The sequence below is a fragment of the Falco biarmicus genome, chromosome 20 (genome assembly GCF_023638135.1).
Source record: "Falco biarmicus isolate bFalBia1 chromosome 20, bFalBia1.pri, whole genome shotgun sequence".
Taxonomy (NCBI): Eukaryota; Metazoa; Chordata; class Aves; order Falconiformes; family Falconidae; genus Falco; species Falco biarmicus.
The window spans coordinates 5,101,434-5,122,333 of NC_079307.1; the positions used below are offsets into that span (position 1 = coordinate 5,101,434).

The following is a 20,900-nucleotide window of genomic DNA, read 5'->3' on the forward strand; positions in this document are numbered from 1 at the left end:
GGCAAAAAGATGGCTTTAAATGGAGGGAGAACCCATCAGAAAGGGAATAGGCAGTCTGTATAGCATTAAGCTGCTTGGAGATGGAAAAATATTTCAGGCAAAAAAAGAAGAGAAAAGGGGATAAAATGCTGAATTAAACACCTGCCCTGCGGCACTAGAGGGGAATTCTGTTTCTGTCTTCTAGCATTAATTTTATTTAATAAGCACATCCCAGCCGACAGCTAGTTCTGTGTCGCAGCTCTTCTCTCTGCGAAGTGTTAGATGGAGGCAAGTTGCTGCAACTCCCCTGGCACCAGTCCATGGGAGAGCAATCCGGGGGTGACGGCTCCTCCGTAGCCAGCCTGATGACTGCAGATAGCGCCCGCGTTGCTCTCCCTGCCGTTCAACAGGGAGGCAGAGCGGCGCGTGAAAGCAGATGCCAGCCTTTGGCAGGAGATTGCGGGAGCAAATGAGGAGGAAGTTCTCGGCCCCCAATGCATTTCCATCGGAGCCGAGGCGAGCAGCCTGTTGTAAAAATATCCACAGGCTAATTTACTGTGTGCGAATTCATTATCAGCCTCCTTCAGCCAGCTCAGGGGACCCTTTTTGTCAGCAACAGAAGCTCAACAAATTTTCCAGGAGTCCTAATGAAACTCACAGAACAGAGCAGATCTCTTACGTTTTTCCTCCCCACGTCCATCACCTGCATACAGGGTACTTGTGGCAACTGAGCACCCTTCTGTCCTCAGTCCCCTTGCAGGAAATCTCAATCTGACCCGTTTCTTCTCGGCGCTTACCCTTCTGGGAGACCTGAAATTTCCTGGTGATTAATGGCAAACGCTGGCCCAGGGGCCAGCTGCTCCCTGTGCCTTGGCTTCGTGGTGCTGAGGTGAGCTCAGAGCTGCTCATCGTCCCTTCCTCGCTCCCTGGCCGGGCACAGGGTTTCGGTGTATCTGCACAGCTTCTGACCATGTGAGGGGGTGATGGTGTGCTCCATCATGGTAATAGTAATAAAGCCAGTGCATAAATAGAGCATTGCAAGCAGGCTGTTGTGCATTGAAAAAAATGTTCCTCCTAGTGCTGGAAAACCTTGAAAACAGCAGCGCAGAGCAGGACAGGTGTTGGATGCTTCCAAAATCCTGTGCTGCAATTAATTCTTTTAGTTCTTTTAGCTTGTTAATTCTGTGTAGCTTGTTGTTAGTTTTGTCTTCTCCCCCCCCCCCTTTTTTTTTGTTGTTGTTTGTTTTCAATGTAACATATGGACCTTGAGCTGGGTTTGAATTTCAAAACATTTATCAAGGAGATTAGATGGAAATAATTGAAACAATTGAAATTATTACTGTAAGAAGGAAGGTGTAAAGGAGTTCTAGTAGTGCCTTGAGTCAGATGCTCTGTTCATTGGATGCAGTTTCGTTCCCCAACAACATTGTGTGCAGGTGTTGTTGCTGATAAAACAGCTCCCGTATTCAATTTCCAGAGACCAGATAAATCAGTTTTGGGTTGGGTGTCTTGTTTGTTTCCTGTTTTTTCTTCTTTGTTTAGCAATTTATAAAAAGCTTGGTCTTCATATAGGATGAGGTTTTCAAAGCCAAATTGTCGCTCTGGATGCCCTGTTGGAACTGGACTTTATGGCAGCGTGCTTTGGAAGGAGGGAATGGTGTAAAGTAAAGCAGAGGGAAAGTGGACTGCAGCTTAGTATTTGACCAGGGCTGCGAAGCTTTGGGTTTTAGTGCTGCTTTATGACATTACCTTCTCTTGGTGGAATGACCTCTTTCTCTGTCTGGTTCTGCAACGTGAGCTCCAGCATGGGCCATGGTGTTTGGCCGGGCTGCAGCAGCTCTGCTGGCTACCAGCACCCTTGCTCTTCCTTGCACCAGTGAAGAAGGCAGACTGTCTTGTTATGCTTTGACAAATTTTACCTTGCAGTCCAGCCAGCCCTCCTGATTCCCAGTAGCTGATGCAAACCTTTTTGTAGAGCCCAAATCGTTCCCTGGATTTATGGTTCATATTTTCAGTGGCATGTGGTAGCAGGGCAAACAAATCAGGCTTTTGCAAGGATGCCAAAGCAATTTCTCCTCATTCTAGTAAGCATGAGAAAAGAAGGATTTAGATGAAGCAATAACTGTACTTCCCTGCGTTTTGCTGCCTGTGCTACCTTACCTGTCTGGGTCATCTTTATGTGTTGTTCGGAGTCCATCCTGTGCTTGATTTCCAGTTGAGTAAATCATTCTCTCAGACACAGCCCAGGCCCTCTGATGCAAGAGCAAACCTTTCTCTTTTCCTCTGCCCTCATGCTGTCTTGTCCTATTTGTCTTTCAGACTTTCTACCCCTTGTTTTCCAAGAGCTGTGCTTTTCAGGTCCCAGCATCAGCACTTGACCCCTTTGCTTTTTGAGGATTTGTCACTCTTCAAGCCCCAGGCTCCCTGCAGAGAAGTTGGAGTAAATTGCTTTCACTAAGGGTGTAGGCAATGTGTTTTCCTAAAGTGCTCTTATCTGAAGAACAGCCTCCCAATTTTAATAGCTCTTCTTGCATGAGGAGGTAAACGGCCCATCCCTACTAGTATACGGCACACTGATGCCTTTGTGACATGTCAACTTTGCAAGAGCTACTGGATTATATATGGATGGTTCCCCTAAATTGCCCCCAAGTTCATTGAGATCACAGTTCCTCTTTAACTACGTGAACGAGCAAATAACAGTGCCTTGGGTAGATCTCCCACATCCACTTACCTACTCAAAAGGCCACAATTTGTTGCTGTGATGACTTTTTTTCTTCCAGAGAAATTGATTTTTACATGTGGCCCATTATAAACTTATTGACTCTGTCAATAGTTTATAAATAAACTGAGCCTTTCAAGAAAACAATAAAGCACTTAATATAATATTGTCCACTTGAGTGAGTAAATAAATGTGTTTTTTAGAGGAGCTTAGGAATGATTAACAGGCTTGGCAGCTCAGCCCTGAGGGCAACAGGATCCAGAGAGGCAAAAGGCAGGTGTTTCCTCCACTGCTGTATCTAACAGAGGAGGTCCGATGACCTCTGGGTGGAAATCGGTCACCAGTGCCAGACTGTGAAGAACTGACCATAGCAGGGCCAAACGTCCCAGTCACACATGACCACGCAGAATGCACGAGGCCAGTAGTGATGCTCCGGTGCCAGCCCCCGGCGTGCCTCTGTTACGGGGGGGACAGGAGGTGCCGCCAGTCCCCTGGGAAAGTCATGGAGTTTAATCTGTGTTTTGTGTCCTTTCTTCATTTGCACGTTTTTCTTCCCTCTTGTACTCTTGCTGCTTTTAATGATCTCTGTCTGTATGAGAGCACTGTAGGGGACCCCTGTGGCACAGGAGACTAAAGTCTTTTCAAGCCTTTTGTGAGGAATCCATGTTTTAGCTATTTGTTTGGGTGTCCCAGGAGGAAGGGCAGTCCTCCTGCTCCCCTCTCTGTCACCAAGTCTTGCTCCGGACTTGACATGTTCACGCCTGAACTGTGAAAACCGGGAACAGCTGCAGAGCAATTGCACCAGCCCCGTTCAGTGCAGCTAGGACCAGGACAGCACCTTCTGCTGCCTTGGACTATGTGAACTAATCCTGCCACCCATGGCCTGGGGAGAGACTCCCCAGAGTTTTGTTTGCCCAAAGAACCAGGAGCTGAGATACTTATCTCTTCTGATTAACCCTAAAAAGGTGAATAATGGTGCACATCGGCATCCAGTGATGTCAGCGGCGGAGTGAGTGACGCTGTGCTGACTTTGCACTGGCTGAAGGTTGGCTCATGCATAAAGGCTGCCAGGCAATCTCAGGATGGGAATTGGAGTCTGTATCTGGAGGGTGACAGCTTTTCTAAGCACCAAATACTCTTGAAATGGAGGTTTTGCCAGAGTGAGGGCTTAATAGAGAAATGGAAGCCTTGGCCCAGTATTCTGCTTCCCATCCCACATCAAAATAGAGAAGGAACAGTACAGTGTGTTCTGGACCCACGGTGAGCCTGTCTGGTGCGAGTCAGCCGTCGGTGCCGTCACAGGGCCAGATCCTTGGCTGGGGCTGAGGGGAATGAGGTCGGTGCAGCCTGCTCAGCTTCCAGCATGAGGAGTTTCTCCTGCTGAGCACTGGGCAGTGACAGCCTCAGAGGGTGTTTTGGAGGCTGCTAATCAGCAGGTCCAAAAATCCAATGAAGTCCTTGCAGTAATTAAGAAAGGAAGATAACCACGTGTGTGTGTGTGAGCAAGAGAGAGGAGGGGGGGAGATGGACGTCTTACTGTCAGTGTAGGTTGAATTGATCAGGTCCTGTGCCTCCCAGGGGCTTGGGATGGAGTGTGGGAAGGTCTTGGAGCCTCTATAAAAGAAACAAGCCCACTTTTATACTTGTTGCCAGCGTGTGGGTAGTAGTCATTGTCTCCCTGCTTCCCAAGTGATCTAGCTTATTAAAAATGTGATAAGAATCAAGCCAGGGAGCGAGATTCTGCACACACAAATGGGATGCAGAACAATATCACCAGCTGAATCGATAAAGCTGGAAGGAGCTCAATAGCTGATGCAGGGTGCTGAATAGCACGCTGGCCGCCTCGCCGCTGTGGGGGGAGCATCACCAGGAGCCACTTGCTGAACAGAGGGCACAGCACGGCAGCACCACACTGCAAAAAACATTTGCTTATCAGGCAGGTGGCTGTGACACTAATAATCCCCTGCTCAACTGGCCCTTTCCAGGCAGGAGTCTCCTCCGGCCTCTTCCCAGGCTTGAGAGGGAGGGTGTCATCAGTGCCAGTGGGGAGCGAGGACCTGGCTGTTGTTTATGGGGTCTACTTTGGTCTGGCAGTGGATCGTTTAGGTGCAGATTTGGGAGGATACTTCATTAATTACATGCTTAAATATGAATGCTGGCTTTGATGCTTTGCATTGTAAGGCGTGTTGTTAACTCACATCTCTTTTAGGCTGAATTTAGTGCTGTTAGGTTTTTAATTGCTTGCTGTTTTTTGCTCTGCACCTCAGTTTCCTCCTCTTATTCTGGGCATAATAATTTTCTGGCAGGAGTCGCGGCAGGGGGAGGCAGCGGTGGTTCTGTCTGTTGACCCAGCACAGTGCTGGCGGTGCGAGGAGCGGTGTGTTGCTGCTGCTGTGTTACAGAGCCAGAGCGAAGCAGGCAGGGCAGGAGCGGGGTTTCCATCAGAAACTCGCTGTCATGGGCTGAGATGGGGGAGGGCTTGTGGGCGCTGAGTCCCGGTCGGGGTCGGCTGACCCGTGATCCGAACGTGCAAGTCCAGAGACTTGAGCTGAGTAACACACTTGTACCTTACGGGCTTACGGTCCTAATGGAATGGAGACTATAGGCTGTAAATCTCCTGGCGGTAACTCACAGCTAGCAACGCCAGAAAATCCAAGCTCATGACTTTAAAAATCATGAATTACAGAGCCTGGCTGTGTGGCTCTTATTAGCCAGGTTGCCCAATGATCTAAATGTTCAGGTCACTCCATAGGTTTCGTCTGCTGCTGTAAAGTGTGAGTGCAGGTCGAGTGCCGCATGAAGCACAGAAACCCAAGAGTGACTTCATCCTCTAATAACTCCTCCAGTGCTGTCTCCCAGGGAACCCCTTTATATTCAATTAGCTAATGTGTGCCTAGCACTTTGAAAATATAGAGTGCCATAGAATTGCTAAGTGTTGTTATTTAACAGCACATATTTAGTGGTTGCAGCCCTGTAGTAGAAGTCAGAAAATCCACACTGTAATTGCCTGGTGCTGCTGCAGAATTTACTGTGATTTGAGCAAAGCCTGGGGATTTTTCTTCCGTAAAAGTTCATTAATTTTGACTGCAGACCCTCCAGGCCTACTTTTTCTGAGACCTCATGAAGCAGAATATTGACTTTTGGTGGATGCTTTAAAAAGTAGACTGAAAAGACGGGGGGAAGAGTTCAGGCAGCCAGGATTTGCGTATATGAAATTCACCATGGCATGATTTTTGATGGTCTTCTCTGTGCCTCAGGTTGCACTGGTTGGCGTAAAGGAGCTGGACTGAGATGGAGGGCAAAGTGCTGGTCAACTATTGCAATTGTTCCAGTGCGGGGAGGGGGAAAAAATAATTGGCAGTGGAATAGGAGAATTGGCAGTGGAATGAGGGAGATGTGGTTTGCACCCATCACTTTGATTCTTGTGAGCACCCTCTTGTGCTCACCAGGTACCCTGATCTGGCCCGAAAGCATGTGGTTACAAAGCTGTATTTGCACAGGCGGGGGTGGCTAGGACAAGCGTACCAGGGCTTGGAGTCCTCCTTTACATGGAATCTGCTGACAGGTGTGCGTTATTTTCCTAATGGCTCCTTGCTTTTATTGCATTGGAAAGCTATATTCCAGCCTGCAAAAACACCAGCCAGCACTGCAGGTAAGGAAGAGTGACAACAGAGAGGAGAGGCAGCTGTGAAACTATCGTGTGTAAGCACCTGGCCCACCAGCTTTATCTAGCAGTCAAGGCAAGGTCAGGTATGTATACCACAGCTGTGCTCAGACTGTTTGAAAATTTTCCTAGCTTAGGCAAAAGTCAGCTTCAGTACGTCTCAGTGAGAAATCCGTGGATCTGACACCAAGTCTCTGTGCACCTGCTACAAAGCCATTCATGTGTCTTCTCAAATCTGAACAGTATTTCTCTACCTCGGCCTTGTCTTTGAAAAGGAAAACGCATTAACACTTGCATGCAAACACGTGGTGAGAGGACCCATTGAGATCATCTCCAAAAGCAGGGTTTCCACCTCTTTCCCTGACGGTGCTCGCCTCTTGCCCGGCAGCGTCGGAGGCTCAGCTGTCACTTGCCGTCGGGCTGGCAGGGCGGGAGGTAGGACCGGGGCTGACGGATGGGGCGTCGAGCTCTGGAAATCAGCTGCGTGGTGCAGGCCTTGAATGGCAGATGAGTTTGTGCTTGCAGACCGTGGGTTTGGATATGTCAAGCATGGTGAATGACTGTGTAGGAAAGGAAAGAAAACAAACAGGGACAGAAGCTGAGCCGGCAGCTACTGGACTATCTGGATGCTCTCACCCCTTTGCCCTCTGTAGCAAGCCTGACCTTACCAAATCTCTCTTATCCCATTGCAAATGAAGTGTGTCCCCCAAGGACGGTTTATCTCCATCTCATTGCGTAGGCAGCTCATGGCTCATTTGCTTGTTTCTGACCTGGGCCCTCAGAATGCTCTTGTGCATGTCTGATGGAAAAAAATTTAAAGGCAGAGGGCTGGAGCCAGAGAGGAGGGAAGGGACAGGGAGCAGCGCAGAGAAAGGGTTGCGTACAGGCCACGCAATCCCCTTGTGTTGCAGAGGTGGATGCTTTATGCATATGACAGCAACAGAAATGTGGTTTTCCGCAGCTGGAGGCTTGCCTAGAAAAAGACAGATAGGGAGAGCGTTGGCTGCAGGAAAAAGACCAAAGCTTGCAATGACCAGCCACCGCTAATGGGAGCTGGGAAAAAGCTGCTGCTAACATTTGAACCAGAGCAAATTGTTGACTCTGGGGGGAGCATGCCTGGGTCTGCCTGCGGTCGTTTCTCAGGCAGCAAGCCCTGGCAGCTGCCTCCATCCTCAGCAGGGCACAGGATCCCCAGGGAAACTGGGCTGATGTGGGCGCAGGGAGCCGAGGGGGGCTGGGACTGACCCCGTCACCCAGCCAGCCCGAGTGCACCCGTGGGTTCAGCCTTGCGACTGCTGCGTGAGCAGGGCAAACCGCACCTCTGCCTCAGTTTCCCCCACGTGAAGCCGGACCAGCAAGACTTGCTCCCTTGCCCGGTAACTGCTGATTTAAGGTGTAGAGTGTAACAAACCTGTCAGGGCCTCAGCAACCTCAGAAACTTAGAAATGTTTTCAGGGGAGAAAAGGCGTAATAAATAAAGGCAGTAATTTCAGCTGCCTTTAGATTGGGGCGGTCTGGCCTGAGCCTGAAGCCTTGGACTGGTGTGGCTGTTATGGTACATAACATCTCATTTTCCTTCTGCATATACCGAAGCCAGGAGGGCAGTCGTGCAGCTGCTCGCCTTGCGCCCTGCACAGTTTGCCTCCTGGCTCTGGCTTGGGAGAGGTGGTATTTTGCAGGGGTGCAACGGATCTCGTGCTGCTCTGCTTGCATCCAGGATCTCCTCGGGCCCAGGTCCTCATTAGCCATCTGCCCTCGTTGCATGGGTTGACAGGATGCCGTGGGTAAATGGATAACCTGTCAGGAAGGCAGGAGGATAGTATCATTCAAATGAATCAATAGTTCACAGGCAATTTCATGTTACCTAACGTTAATGCGGTTGTGTCCAAAATGCACTTAATCCTGTGTCTGATCACATTCTCATGGGAGTTTGCCGTGCTGGAATACTCTTGTAACTCCATGTTTCAGAGATTTACAGACATTGTTGCTACGTGCACACATACGCAGGAAAGATAAAAAATGACTTGACTTGCTGAAATCTCGCAGTCCACAGAGCCAAAAGACATTCGTATTGGTGATGGAAGAGAATCGGTATCCAGCAGTTTCTGAAACTATTACTCCCACCTTCTCACTCCATTTTAGCAATTAGCAAAAGAGAAATTAGTGAGGAAGGTACCATTATTTCCTGTTAATAGGACAAGGAGGGCTGGACTCTTCTGCAGGAAGCTGGCTTTGTTGTGTAACTGCTTCCATTGACGTTAGTAGCAAAATAGAGCTCTCCCTCTTTGCTTGCTTTTTTTTTTTTTATACAGTCATTTTTGTACATCTTATGACTTTGCTCTTCAGAAATGCAAGAGGATGGGCCCCACTCTGAAGCCCACTGTCAAAGCAACTTCCCACCCTCCACAGGGCATTAGGATGTCCTGTGAGCAGCATCTCCTGATACCTGATGGCAGAAGGGAGCAGTGCAGGATTGCTGGGTGGGGAGGAGCTGGTTTAATTTAACAGTTTAAACCTGGTACCACCAAATAGGACGTGGTGGTGGTAGAGCAGCTTCACTCAGCAGATGACGCTTGCTGCCCAGCCTGGGGTCCAGTTCAGCGTGCTCTCAGAGGCAATTAAGAATAGTAAGGAAAGGATGTTAGTTTCACACCATACGTGGGTCTCCGCAGTCTGGTAGTCTTGGTATCGCTCCTGCCCCGGCTCTGGATGGACAGCCGTTGCCCATGTTCTCACACTGTCTGGGCCTCTCGGCCATAGCGGTATCTGGGCACAGCGGTGTTTTCGTGGTGAACGCAGCAGGGATGTTTTTCTGGGAGTGCCTTGGAGAGAGCATCGCTTGGGAGGTATAAATCTGCTAAGGAGCTCTGTGCTCTGGACCTCCCACAACAGAGCTGACCTTCTCTGGCCAGTTACAGCAGGTTACTGGGTTCATCTGAAAAATATCATTCACCTCACTGCCTCTGCTGTAACCTCTGCATTACAGGGAACCTCCTGTCAGAAGAATTGGTTTATAAACTGCAAAGAATAACACCTCGCTCAGGCACGGTTGGCAGGAACCACGGCTCAGAAATTAAAAGTTCCCAGAACCCACTTTGGAGGGGTTTGGGTCTGTTTATGGAACTTGGCCAATAAAGTAGTGGACTTGGCTGACATCTTCATTAAAAGCCTGAGACGGGCAGCACAGTGAGTCGAGTCATGGTCAGCACCCAGGCTCGCTCCTACTGGCCATGGGTGGTTTTCAGACCCGGCTTGGGGGTGGTAGTTTCACGTGCAGGTTTGCGTAGCCGCGTGGTTGCATCTTCCCTTCGAGGGTGTTGAATGATTTTTGAAGCTTTTAGTGCCTGTTTTCTTCCCTAATCCCGTTTTCTGCTTTGGGCTGCTTTAGGAGTTTTCCCTCCAGCGCCTGGACAGCCTGCTGGATGACAGAGTCAACATTCTGGGATTTTCCATTTTCAATCAGTCTCATGCTTTCTTCCAAGAGTTTGTCCAGAGCCTCAACCAGTCCTGGCAGGAGAACTGCGATCACGCTCCTTTTACTGGGCCAGCAGTAAGTAAAATTCATTCCCATCACCCACAGCCTCTCTGAGTTGAAGGTGCTGTAGACCATCAGGAAAACCTTGTGGAAAGAGCCACAGGCTGGTTCTGAGCAGACACTGGCAATGCAGAGGACCATGCATAGGTAGAAACTCTGGTCTCAAATGTACATGGTATTGACTAATTGCTTAATCCAAGTAACCCCTGTGCAAAATTGCTTGGGCACATCCCCGGGCTGCTGTCGTACTGCTGTACCTTGGGTTGGCTTTCCTGGTGGTCGGTCCTGGGGAGGTGGCACTCCAAGAATGGCAAGGATGAACCAGGCAGAGCGCCCTAGTTAAGTAGGTAGAAGAGGACTTGGGGTGTCAAGCTGTGACTTACAGGGGAGCCTCCTGATCTCGAGAACACTAAAGCAATCGTGGAAGTCTTTGGTCACCCGGACGGATCTTGGGGAGCCATGTGGGTGCAGAGCTTTAGAGGGCATGTCTGTACAGCTTTAAATTCAAGCCTAATTTTAATTTATAATTGTATGTGGGTGCAGGGGTTGATGCAGCTCTGATTCAGTGCTTCCCTTGTGAAATTTGTCCCTGTGTATTTCACCTCTAGGAAAATGTTTTGTGGAAGAGGGAGTCTGGATGCAAGTATCGTAGAAAGGGTTGGGCTTAGGCAGATGCTAAGGGACTGCGTTACGTTGCACGCTTTAACATCTCCCTGATGAGTGTGCAGATCAGCACTGAAATCTTCCCTAGGGACTCTTCATAACTGGGAAGATTTACAAAGCAGATCTGCAAAATCGGGGCTGCAGGGGGCTGCAGCTGGAGCTGGGAGAGGGGAGAGAGAGAAAAAATGCCATCAGCGGAACCCTTTGCATCATTTTTAATGAACTCAGAGTCCCCTTGACAAGCTGAGGCAGCTGTGTACTGATGAAAACCTCCTTATTATCACTACAAAGTGATCTTACGCAGGCAAAATAAGGAGCTTTCTGCCCTTTTTGTCCACATCCTATTGGCTTGGCATGGAACTCAGGCCATAGTTACTATGCGCCTGGGACCATCCTGCTGTCCCTCCTCCCAGCCCTGCTGCGCAGAGGCGGCTGCAGTGAGCGTGCTGTCTGCCCTGCTAGATCTCTGTAGGATTGCTAATGGGAAGCTTCCCCTTTTAGTCCTGGGAAGCCGCTATCTTGTGGGATAGCTCATACTAAAGAGAAAAAAGGAGGCTCAACAGCTGGAAGTGACAGGAGGGAGGTTTCCTATGAGCTGCAAAATCCCAGGGCTTTCTTGCTAGAGCTGAGAAAGCATCTGAGGAAGGAGGAGGGAGCTGCTTGCTCTAATGCCATTCTCATTAATCACATTGCAAAGAAAGGAAATCAGAGAAAATCATTCAAATTACAGATGGCTAGATTAGGTAATTAGAATTTAGGCTAAAACAGATGTTTGTAATTAAGTGTTTATGTCATTGAATAAAATCCAGATTGTAAAGTCTATTTCACAGGATTTTAATGGTTTTAATTCTCTGTGTTATGTTTAGGGGCAAAGATACAGATGATAATGTTTTAGGAAGAAAAGAAAAAAAAAACCCACATGGCAAAATGCAGACTAGCCAAACCTGTTCGTGTTTCCCTGGAGATCAGCTTACCTTTAAACATGGCCTTTACGTGGGAGCTTTCCATAAATAAAAAAGTGGGATCTTCTACGTAACCATGCTTAACCCACTGTTAGTTTCTAGAGGGGCAGTTTTGGTGTTGGGAGGAAGATGTGCTGCATCCAGCCAGGAGCTGTGGGGCATCCGATGGCATTAGATGTCTGGAAGGTGCTTGTCGGAATCGGCCTGCCAGCTGATGTGCACAACGGCTGGAGATCTGTTTCTTGACCTTTTCTTGTTGGTGAGTTGTTCCCAGGGCTTCGTGTCACAGTTGTACCTTGCAACACCTCCTTAGTTCTCAGATACAGCCTCTCCTCGCGCAGCTGACCAGGGTGCCGAGGGGAGTGGAGCGGTGAGCCATCTGCCCAGCCCGCCATCTGCTCCCTTCTCTGGAGCCTGGCTCGGGTGAGGCATCCATCAAGTTGCAATTTTTATCAGCAACTTTTATTGTCAAGAATTAGGCTTTAGGGATAGAGGGAAGTCCCCCGAGACCCATGAATCTGGGAGTGGAGGACCACCGCTGAGCTTACAAGCCTTTCACATGCAGCTCTTGCATTGCAGAGATGGTACAAAAACAACAGGGATCTGCACAAATCAGATGATGCATGCAAGGAAAAGAATCAATTTGTTAACAGGAAAATTGGCTTTTTGTGACAGAGTGACAAAGCTGTGGTTTAAAATGAGAACATAAAAGTAGTGAGAGATTTTATAGGCAACATGAAGAAAGTTGAGGCGACATACACAGGAGCAGTGACAGATTCCCCCTTGCTGAATCTGCCTAGAGGAAATGAAAAAAGGTGCTGCCTCCCGCTCTGTCCCCACTCCTCTGCTGAAGGTTGTGGCCCCAGTGTGAGCGCCCACATGGCTGCTCTGCGTCTGCTCCAGTGCAAAGTCCAGCAGCTTCACTTACCACACCGTGACTTAAGGGAGCCTGCAGGGAAGTGGAGTGGATGCGCTACAATAACCCAGTCCTCGTCTGAACTTTCTGGGCTGTGGGAGACAGCTGGAAGCAGCGAGCTTGTGTTAACCACGTTAACCCCATTTAACCTCATGAGAACACACTTGCCTACCTACGAAAGCCGAAGAGACCAAAGAACCCAGAAGAGCTGCTGCACTCCAGTGCTGCGCAATTGCGGTTTCCTCCACACAGCCTGCATCCCAAATCGCCTTACTGTGTTGGATATGATTTATTTCATGTGAGTCACCGAGTGAATAGTGGCAGAGGGAGATGGCCATTTGGTAGGTGGTGCAGGACAACAGAGCAGATGCTGCTGGCAGGGTTGTGGGTGGTGGTGGAGCAGGACAATCCCACACCAGCATCCACGGGAAGATGCAGAGTGCCTTTGAGGATTTTGATACCAGAGGAGAGAGGAGGGAATAGAGCAAAGGCCGTGAACCTCCCTAGGCATGATTCCTGGTGGCTGTTCAAGAGATACTGAAGGGGGAATCAAGGCAGGTGTTTAAAAGGAGGTGCGTGGGTCTGTGTACTGGCATGCTGCTGTGTTGCAGGGCTCCCATGCCTGCGGGTGCTGTGCTCCAGGGCCCACAGAACTGAGAGGGTAGCACAGGAGCCGGGGTTTGAGCCCACCGGGGCAGGGAATGGCTGTCATAAATGATAAGCAGCATCAGGAATGGAAATGTGATGCTTCTGAGGAAAGCTGTGATTTTTCTTTGAAAAAGGGAAGAGATACGTTGAGTGCACGGGAGAGATTCCCATTCCTTACCAAGGGGGCTTGATTCTGTGTATCACAGCCCCCACCGCAACCCCTAAATTGCTTGAAATCATAAGGGGGCTGCCAGAAATCCTAATAAATTGTTCAAGACTAAGGAGTAAAATATTCCGATCAATAATGTCAAATGCTTCGCTAAGATCTACAAGTCTCTTGCTCACTAGCTAATAAGAGATCATTAACTGCTCTGGAAAAATGGAAATGAAAACCCAGTGGGAGACAATTAAAAATGCTGGGCCAATATTCTGATTTGGTACGAGATGGTGAAACTTTGGGGTCACAGGGGTTGCGTTTGCTCTCATAATGCTTCCATTTGGCCAACTGTTATTAATATGGTTCCTGATTCAGGAAAGCAATTGCTAGGTGTGTACGGTATCCTGTAACTCAAATGGGATTCGGTCCACAGTTAAAATTCAGTATATGCTAAAGAGCTTCATGGAACAGGAGCTGAGGACAGGACAGGCTGAAGAGGTCCTATTAGGATGAAGGTAAAAAAGAAAGGTAGGAAGAAGGATATATCAGCTCCGTTAAGAAGCTCTGGAAAATGTTTCCCAGGAGGGGAATGTTTAGGTCAGATGTAAATACTAAGCAAAAAACCTTAGCAGGCTTACCCCCGAAGAGAGGGGAAGCAGTGCAGGAGAGAGGCTTGCTGCTGTGGCAGAAGGTCCTGTAGTATCTCATTGCTGAGGCAGGATAGGAAACGGGATGCCCAGTTTCTGTTCCCACTCTTACCAACTCCTTGTGCGTCCTCAGGATGCTCAGCTCCTCTGGTGTTACAGTTTAGCTCCTGAACAGCTGTAACAAACCTTCATGGCTCTGGAGCCAGTCAATCCTTAGTATTAGCAGAAAGCTGTCAACATACATGACCAAAGGTGCTGCCCGTTGCGTGGGAGACAGGCCAAATGCAAGACAGACGCCGGTCAAGTTGCTTGGTGCTCACCGGAAAGCTCCCGGCTGCTATTTCTGTAAAATAAACTGGTACGTGCAGGAGTAATGTGGTAGAGCAAATGTGAGTCTGCACCAGGGTTGGAAAAGTGAGAGGTTACAGGTGCCATTAGAGCTGGTGTTTGGGGTTTTGCTAGCATTAGGCTGGGATCCTGCCTTTTGATTCGTGCTGGCTTGTAAATTTGAAGGTTTTGTGCTGGTTTTGACTACCTAATCCCAGGCCATTGTGGTCATTGAGGTCTTACCACTGATCTGAGTAAGACCAAGCAGGGTTAAGTCTGACTCACTCTGTTCAAATTAGTAAAACAGCTGAAGCCAAAGGTTCATTGGGATGATTGAACTGGGTGAGATTGTCCCTGCAGGGCCACTGGCAGAAGTGAACAAACCTAATCAGGCTTTGGGAGGAATAGAGGATGCAGATACCGCTGGAGTGCTGCAAGTCACAAACAGGGTAAGGTGGGGGAAAGAGCTCCGGGCTAAAGACCGAGCCAGCTGCTGGGAGCTGGGATGGTAAAAGGATGCTGTCTGAAGTAGCCATGAGGAAAATGTAGCCTTGATAATAATGAGCTGCAACGGCTGAATTCCAGCAGAGTCAGGAGGCAACAATAATTAAAAGCGAAATCTTAGTCACAACAGTGAACACGAGAGAGCAAATGGCTGATTATTAACTAGATCAAAACCATTGAAATGGTTGTGCATGGGCGAAAAACACAGGTTTGCAAGGCTTGATAAGCAAAGAGATCTGATTAAAGGCAAACAAAGCAAAGATGAGAAGGAGAGGGGATGAGCTCTGTGATTCTGGACATTCCTTCAGCAATGCCATTGCAGAGCAGGTAACAACCAGCAGGAAACTGGAGGTTTTAGCAAGGGACTAGATGATCTCTTCAGGGTCTGAAAGCCAGGGCTTGGTTGCTTGAGAAGCAGATCTAACAAAACCTCATTTCTTGTGCATCTGCTGTTCAAAGCAGTGGCCAAAGAAGGACTCTGGTGCCTAATGGAGGCTAAAGCACCACAGTCATCATTCCTTCTGTGGCTGCAGGCACAGGGTCTTTATTCTGCCCAGCTGCCTGTTTAAAGAACTTCACAAACCTGATGCGCCCAGGAGTGTTCCCCCTGGCCAGCAGATTTGATCAGAGGTCAGCAAAGCACCAAAAACCCACACCTTGACTAGTTAGTACTTTAGGAAACTGAGACAGGAAAGAACGAGAAGGGACAGGGACAAACAGAGATAGAAAAATGATAGTGATGGAAGAAACCCTGAGGAACAAGCAAGGACATAAAGGGTAAGCAAGTGTGCAAGACGAGAAGGAGAAACATAACAGACTGGGGCTGGCGAAGGGATTGCACTTGCCCTAGTGATGCCTTCGCAGGCACGGCAGTTCAGGGATACCACTGCTGGTGTTCTCCCTGCCCTCAGGTGAGTGCAGACGGCGTGCAGGGTGTTGCTGGAGCATAACGGCAGACAAGCAGGGCTCGCTGTCTGCACAGCCAAGGATTTTGCTCCTTTCTGATCCCAGCTGAGGTTGTGGAGAGGGAACTCTCCTGCTTGCTGCTAGGTCCTGAAGGTGCAGCAGGAGGCTCGATTTATGTCTTCCCATCTCAGGTTTTTTCCTTCCTTTTCCCTACAGCTCTCTTCCGCACTGCTGTTCGATGCTGTGTACGCTGTGGTGACTGCCGTGCAGGAGCTGAACCGGAGCCAGGAGATCGGTGTGAAGCCCCTGTCCTGTGGGTCTGCCCAGATCTGGCAGCATGGCACCAGCCTGATGAACTACCTGAGAATGGTGAGAAGGGACTGAACTTTCCTGGCGTGTTAGGAGCCAGCGCTCGTTGCTGCCAGAAGCAAAAGATGTGTATGTACGTGCGGGTGCTGGCACAGTTCTCAAGCAGTGTCGGTCTGTTTGAAGGTAGCACTGGGAATGAAAAGAGAGGAGATCTGAGGGCTGGTTTGTCAGTGGTCTTGGAACAACATGAAACTCCATTTTTCAGGCTTTGCTGCAGGAAAAACTGGAATTCAGTGATTTTTTTTATTTTTTTTTTTAAGTATGAATGTTACCAAGTGATTTGAACTCCGTTTTGAATGAACTTGAGTTGATATAAGGTCACACAGTACAATTGCGTAGAGCTCAGTGGCAAGATGTGAGTTTCCCGATGAAGGGATTTGGGCTCCTTTGAACCCGAAAGTGTGGTTCTGGCACGAGAACAGACCCTGAAATTTCAGCTTTCTGAAATAGCTAGAGTTTGTCAATGTGATTCCTCAGAGCTGAGCTTGACCATGCAGAAGGAGCGTGTTTTTTCCAAGTTTGTTCAGGGAGCAACTGAAATGTCATGAGGTGGGGAAGTTTCATGAGGCTTCTTTCCCCTCCCCCCAAAGGAACACTCAGCTGAGCTGACCAAAGTGGTACAAGGTTCTGTGCGTGCGAACCTTGCTTTAAATCTCACCTTTAGTCAGAGACAGCAAAATCCTTCAGCTTCCCTTGGCTCTGCTGCTAGGAGGCCCGGCAGCTTGCCCTTGCTGCTGGAGCACCTCTTCAGTGACAAGTGAGCAGTGGTTAATCTGCACAGCGAGGGAGGCACTCATCCTGCCTCCACCGCAACAGGCTCTTGCGTTAAGTGCTGGCCCGGTGCTGTGACACAGCACTAATGGTTTGGGGGGGGGAATCCCCAGCTGGCGACTCAGTGTGACACAGCGGAGGGCTTGTGCCTGCCCCCGGGCAGCGCGGTGTTAGCCTTGGGATGGAGGGAGCCGGCAAGGGGCTGTGGAGGTGGTTGTGGTTGTTCCGAAGCAGCAGGGTTCCCTGAAATTCTTTGCTCCAGCACTTCATGGCGCTGATTCTCCGGCTCCCCTCCACATCTCTCTGCTACCCTAGCCAGGCTCCGAAAGCAGTTACGACAGGTCGTAAGGACTGCATTAGTGTACCTGCTGGGAGGGTGGATGGCCGGTGCGTGGGGTGAGTGGCTGCCACCCTCAGCTCTGCTGTGGGTGGGGGATGAGCCACCCTGATGGGCGCTGTAACTCATTCTCTCTTGGACAGGTAGAATTGGAAGGTCTCACCGGCCACATCGAATTTAACAGCAAAGGCCAGCGATCAAACTACGCCCTGAAAATCCTGCAGTACACGCGCCGCGGCTTCCGACAGGTAGGAGCGGCCACGCTGCCTGGGGGTGATGCCGAGGGACGGTGCCCGGGGATGGTGTGTGCGTAGCCTGGCGAGGGTCTGGCTCCGGCTGCTGCTGCGGGGGCCAGAGGGGGTTGAGGATACCCCTCTTTGCAACGTAAAAGTGTTCAGCAAGTGACAGCATGGCGTGGATGTCACAGTAGCCACCGCTGGGATTGGGTTGGCAAACACACAGTGTTCCCTTCATCAAGAACATGTCTTGAGATAATTTAGATTTGTCTTAATTCGAGTCCCTGAGGTGCTGATGTTAGAGCCAATGTCCGGCCTGTCACAGTAACCCTCCTGTGCAGGAGATAACTCAGTCACAAAGCGTGTGCCAGATACAGGCTCACACTCAAGACACTTTTGTTCTTAAGCTTGTGGAGACACGTGTGCTCAAAGTGATTCAGATGGGGAAAAATGGGAAAATTTCCCATGAAATGGGCAAAAAAGGGTACTATGAACCTTTCCAAACTACTGCCTCTGGGAGGAGAGTGAAGCAGTATGACAGGAGCTCCCCACCATCTCTCCCCTGGCGTGGCACGTGGGAGGAAGAGCAAGGTGATCTGCCTCTCGGTCTGTGGTGCGTGTTCCTCTGCGATGGGTTTGCTTAGCTCAGGCTCTCGTTTGCTGAGATTCCTCACAGCGCTGGTCCTTCTTCTGCTTGTTGCCCTCTTTCTGTCCAAGGGATATTTTCTGGCATCAGCTAAGGTTAAGGATAAATGTGTGGGGCCACAGTTATCAAACTGGTGAGATTATGTGACACAAGGCCAAGGAATTAGGGTTTTACTGGTAAATCCAAACCTCATTCAGGAAAAAAAAAAAGGAAATCTGAGAAAGAGGGTTTTCATCTGTCTTATTTCCCTGCTGTCAGCACCACACCTGCCCATTTTCTTGGAGATTGCCACTTTTAGACGTTGGCAGAGAACAAAAGCTATTGTATCTTACCCCACGCTGACAGAGAATTTTGGCGTTAGGAAGTCTCTCCTGGTCTGGCAGCAGTGAATTTTAGCCTTGGCGAGGATGTTGCCTGCCAGTTCTTACCTGTCAAGTGACAGCTCAGCTTTGATATGCTGCCTTTAGCTGAGTGAGCAGGGGATCAGGATGGCATTCTCCCTACAGTAAGATCTCTCATAGCAACAGTGCCCTTTTAATAATTTCCCAAACCCATCATACTCCGAGCAAAAGTGACAGATCCAAGCCCATCTGCATTAGTAAGAGCATGCATTCAGCTGGAGCAAGGGAAGCAAATGCTGTAAACCTCACTATGACAGCTATGGTTTTGATGTGTTTAAATGTGGCAGGGAGTTCACATTAAATGCATGGGTCCTCTTGGAGCAGTGCTTCTCCCAGAGCTCTGACTGCAGCCTCATCTGCCCCGAGACAAAAATCTCAGCTTTTCTCCACAAACCCTGTCTGACAGGAGAAAACCTTTTTTGACCTGTTGCAACAGCTCTGTAAATAAGCAGCTTCATGTTTTAGAGGTACCCAGGAAAAGCTGCGCTGAGACTAAGCTTTTCAAATTCCCCGTCAGAGCGCAGTGGTGATAAATCACTTCCAGTCACAGTAACTAGGTGCTGGAAGGACGGGGCAGTCCCTTGGTGTGCGTGGCTGCTTGCTGAGCGCCGGTGCTGGCTGCCAGCCCCCTCCTCTCAGAACCCACCAGGGAGGAGTTAGTCTCCATAAAACCGTGTGACTGTGGCAGCCTTTCCACCGTCTGCTCCCCCCACTGCAGGCAGCCCCCTCTCAGGGGTCTTGCCTGACTGATAGCAATGCCTGGAGGGGTGCTGGGGACCCTCACAGGCTGAGTTTGTGGCAGTGGCTGGTTGGGAAGGGCAGCCCTGGATGGAGCTGTGGAACCTGGGCAGGGTCCTGCCCCATCCTGCCCCACCCCCTTGGTCACTGCAAGGGGAAGCACATAGCTGGTTATGCTAGGCAACCCTGCTTCGTGCAATAAAAACGACTAAATAAATCATTAGACATTAAACCCACCATGAGGGGATGGGGTAACGAACAAATATTTGCATCCTGGGGACAATCATGTTCCCAAGGGTTATAGGAACTGATCTGCTCAGGCTCTTGTTTGAACACTTTGTCTGGGTTTGACCCCAGCCGCAACTGAGCCCCACCAGCCACTTGCTCGCTGCCTGCCCCACAGAGGGATGGGAGGGGAATCGGGAAGGAATGCAGAACTGGAGGGCTGAGACAAGAACAATTTAATAACTGAAATAAAATAAAACAAAAACCAATAATCATCATCATAGTAATGATGATGATGATAGTAATAATAATAGTAATAACAACAACTACCATTATGATGAAAAGAAAAGAGAAGGGGAGAGGAATGAAATCCAAAGGGAAGGAAGAAAAGAAAAACAGTGATGCATAATACAGCCGCTCACCACCCGCTGACGGGTGCCCAGCCGGTCCCCGAGCAATGATCGGCAGCCCCAGCCAACCCCCCCAGTTTATATGCCGAGCGTGATGTCCCGTGGTATGGAATACCTCTTCGGTTAGCTCAGGTCAGCTGTCCCAGCTGTGTCCCCTCCCGACTGCTCGTGCCCCTCCAGCCTCTCGCTGGCAAGGCCTAAGAAACTAAAAAGTGCCTGACTTAGTCGTTGCTAGGTAATGTTTATACTAAAAATGTCAGTGTGATAATCAACATTGTTCTTACACCAAATCCAAAACATGATAATGCACCAGCTACTGAGAAGAATATTAACTCTGTCCTCACCGAAACCAGGACACGCTTCTGCTCCCTCCTTGGTTTTATTCAAGCTGACACTCTGCCCATTTCTCTTTCCCTCTCTCTCCTTCCCCTCCCCAGCTGTCTCCTTCCATCTATCGAAGCCACAGGGACTTCCAGCTCATCAGCTTTAATAGAGAATTCACCAGATTTTGAAGCTGATCCAGCCAGCAAACAAATTAAAGACATTTAGATTTTCTAACTTGCTGTTGCTTTTGGGCAAGGAGAGACAAGGCTTTTTGACATCCAGTTTTTAATACATTTATGTAACGCACCAAACGTGTCTTTTCCTGATTTAGCTTAACAAGTGGAAATTTTCCCACAGCCATATGAGAACTGCTCCCTGTTCATAGGATGCATGATAAAGCACAAGCTCATTAATGTGTTGGTGATCCATAGATCTGACAAGGACCAAGTTTGTAAATGTCATCTTTTTATTTTTTCCCTTTCTTTACCCCATTAAAAAACATTGCAGCACACCCCTCCGTTTTCAGCGTAGTGTTTTACAGTAAGCCGAGAGCTAAGGTTTGGGAGCTTAACGGAGTAGGGAGCGGAGAGGGGCTGTGATGTGTACAGCCCCAGGGAAGGCAGGCGTGCAGGGGGGACAGGGGAAGCTGCTGTCCTGCCATGGGCCCGTTGTCCCCAGCTCTGCCTGTGACCCTTTGCTTTAGCCCGGTGCTAGGTGCAGCTGCTTGGCCACCGTTCAGCTAAAGGCTCTGCTGATGTCCTGAGACAGAGCAGTGGAAGTGGCAGGGGTGTCTAATTGGTATGTTGATGAGATGCA

General features: G+C 49.3%; 1 protein-coding gene across 2 annotated transcripts in view; it reads left to right on the plus strand.

Annotated features, from left to right (window-relative positions):
• Positions 1 to 20,900, plus strand: part of GRIK4 (glutamate ionotropic receptor kainate type subunit 4) — a 206,275-nt gene that overhangs the window by 152,238 nt on the left and 33,137 nt on the right. For both annotated transcript variants that reach the window (XR_008819147.1, XM_056322866.1), the window contains exons 8-10: positions 9,751 to 9,912; positions 15,844 to 15,996; positions 17,248 to 17,352. Coding sequence is in view for 1 of the 2 variants with exons in the window: in XM_056322866.1 (XP_056178841.1) it covers positions 9,751 to 9,912; positions 15,844 to 15,996; positions 17,248 to 17,352 (420 nt within the window). In the remaining variant the exon portion in view is untranslated. The remainder of the gene's footprint in view (positions 1 to 9,750; positions 9,913 to 15,843; positions 15,997 to 17,247; positions 17,353 to 20,900) is intronic.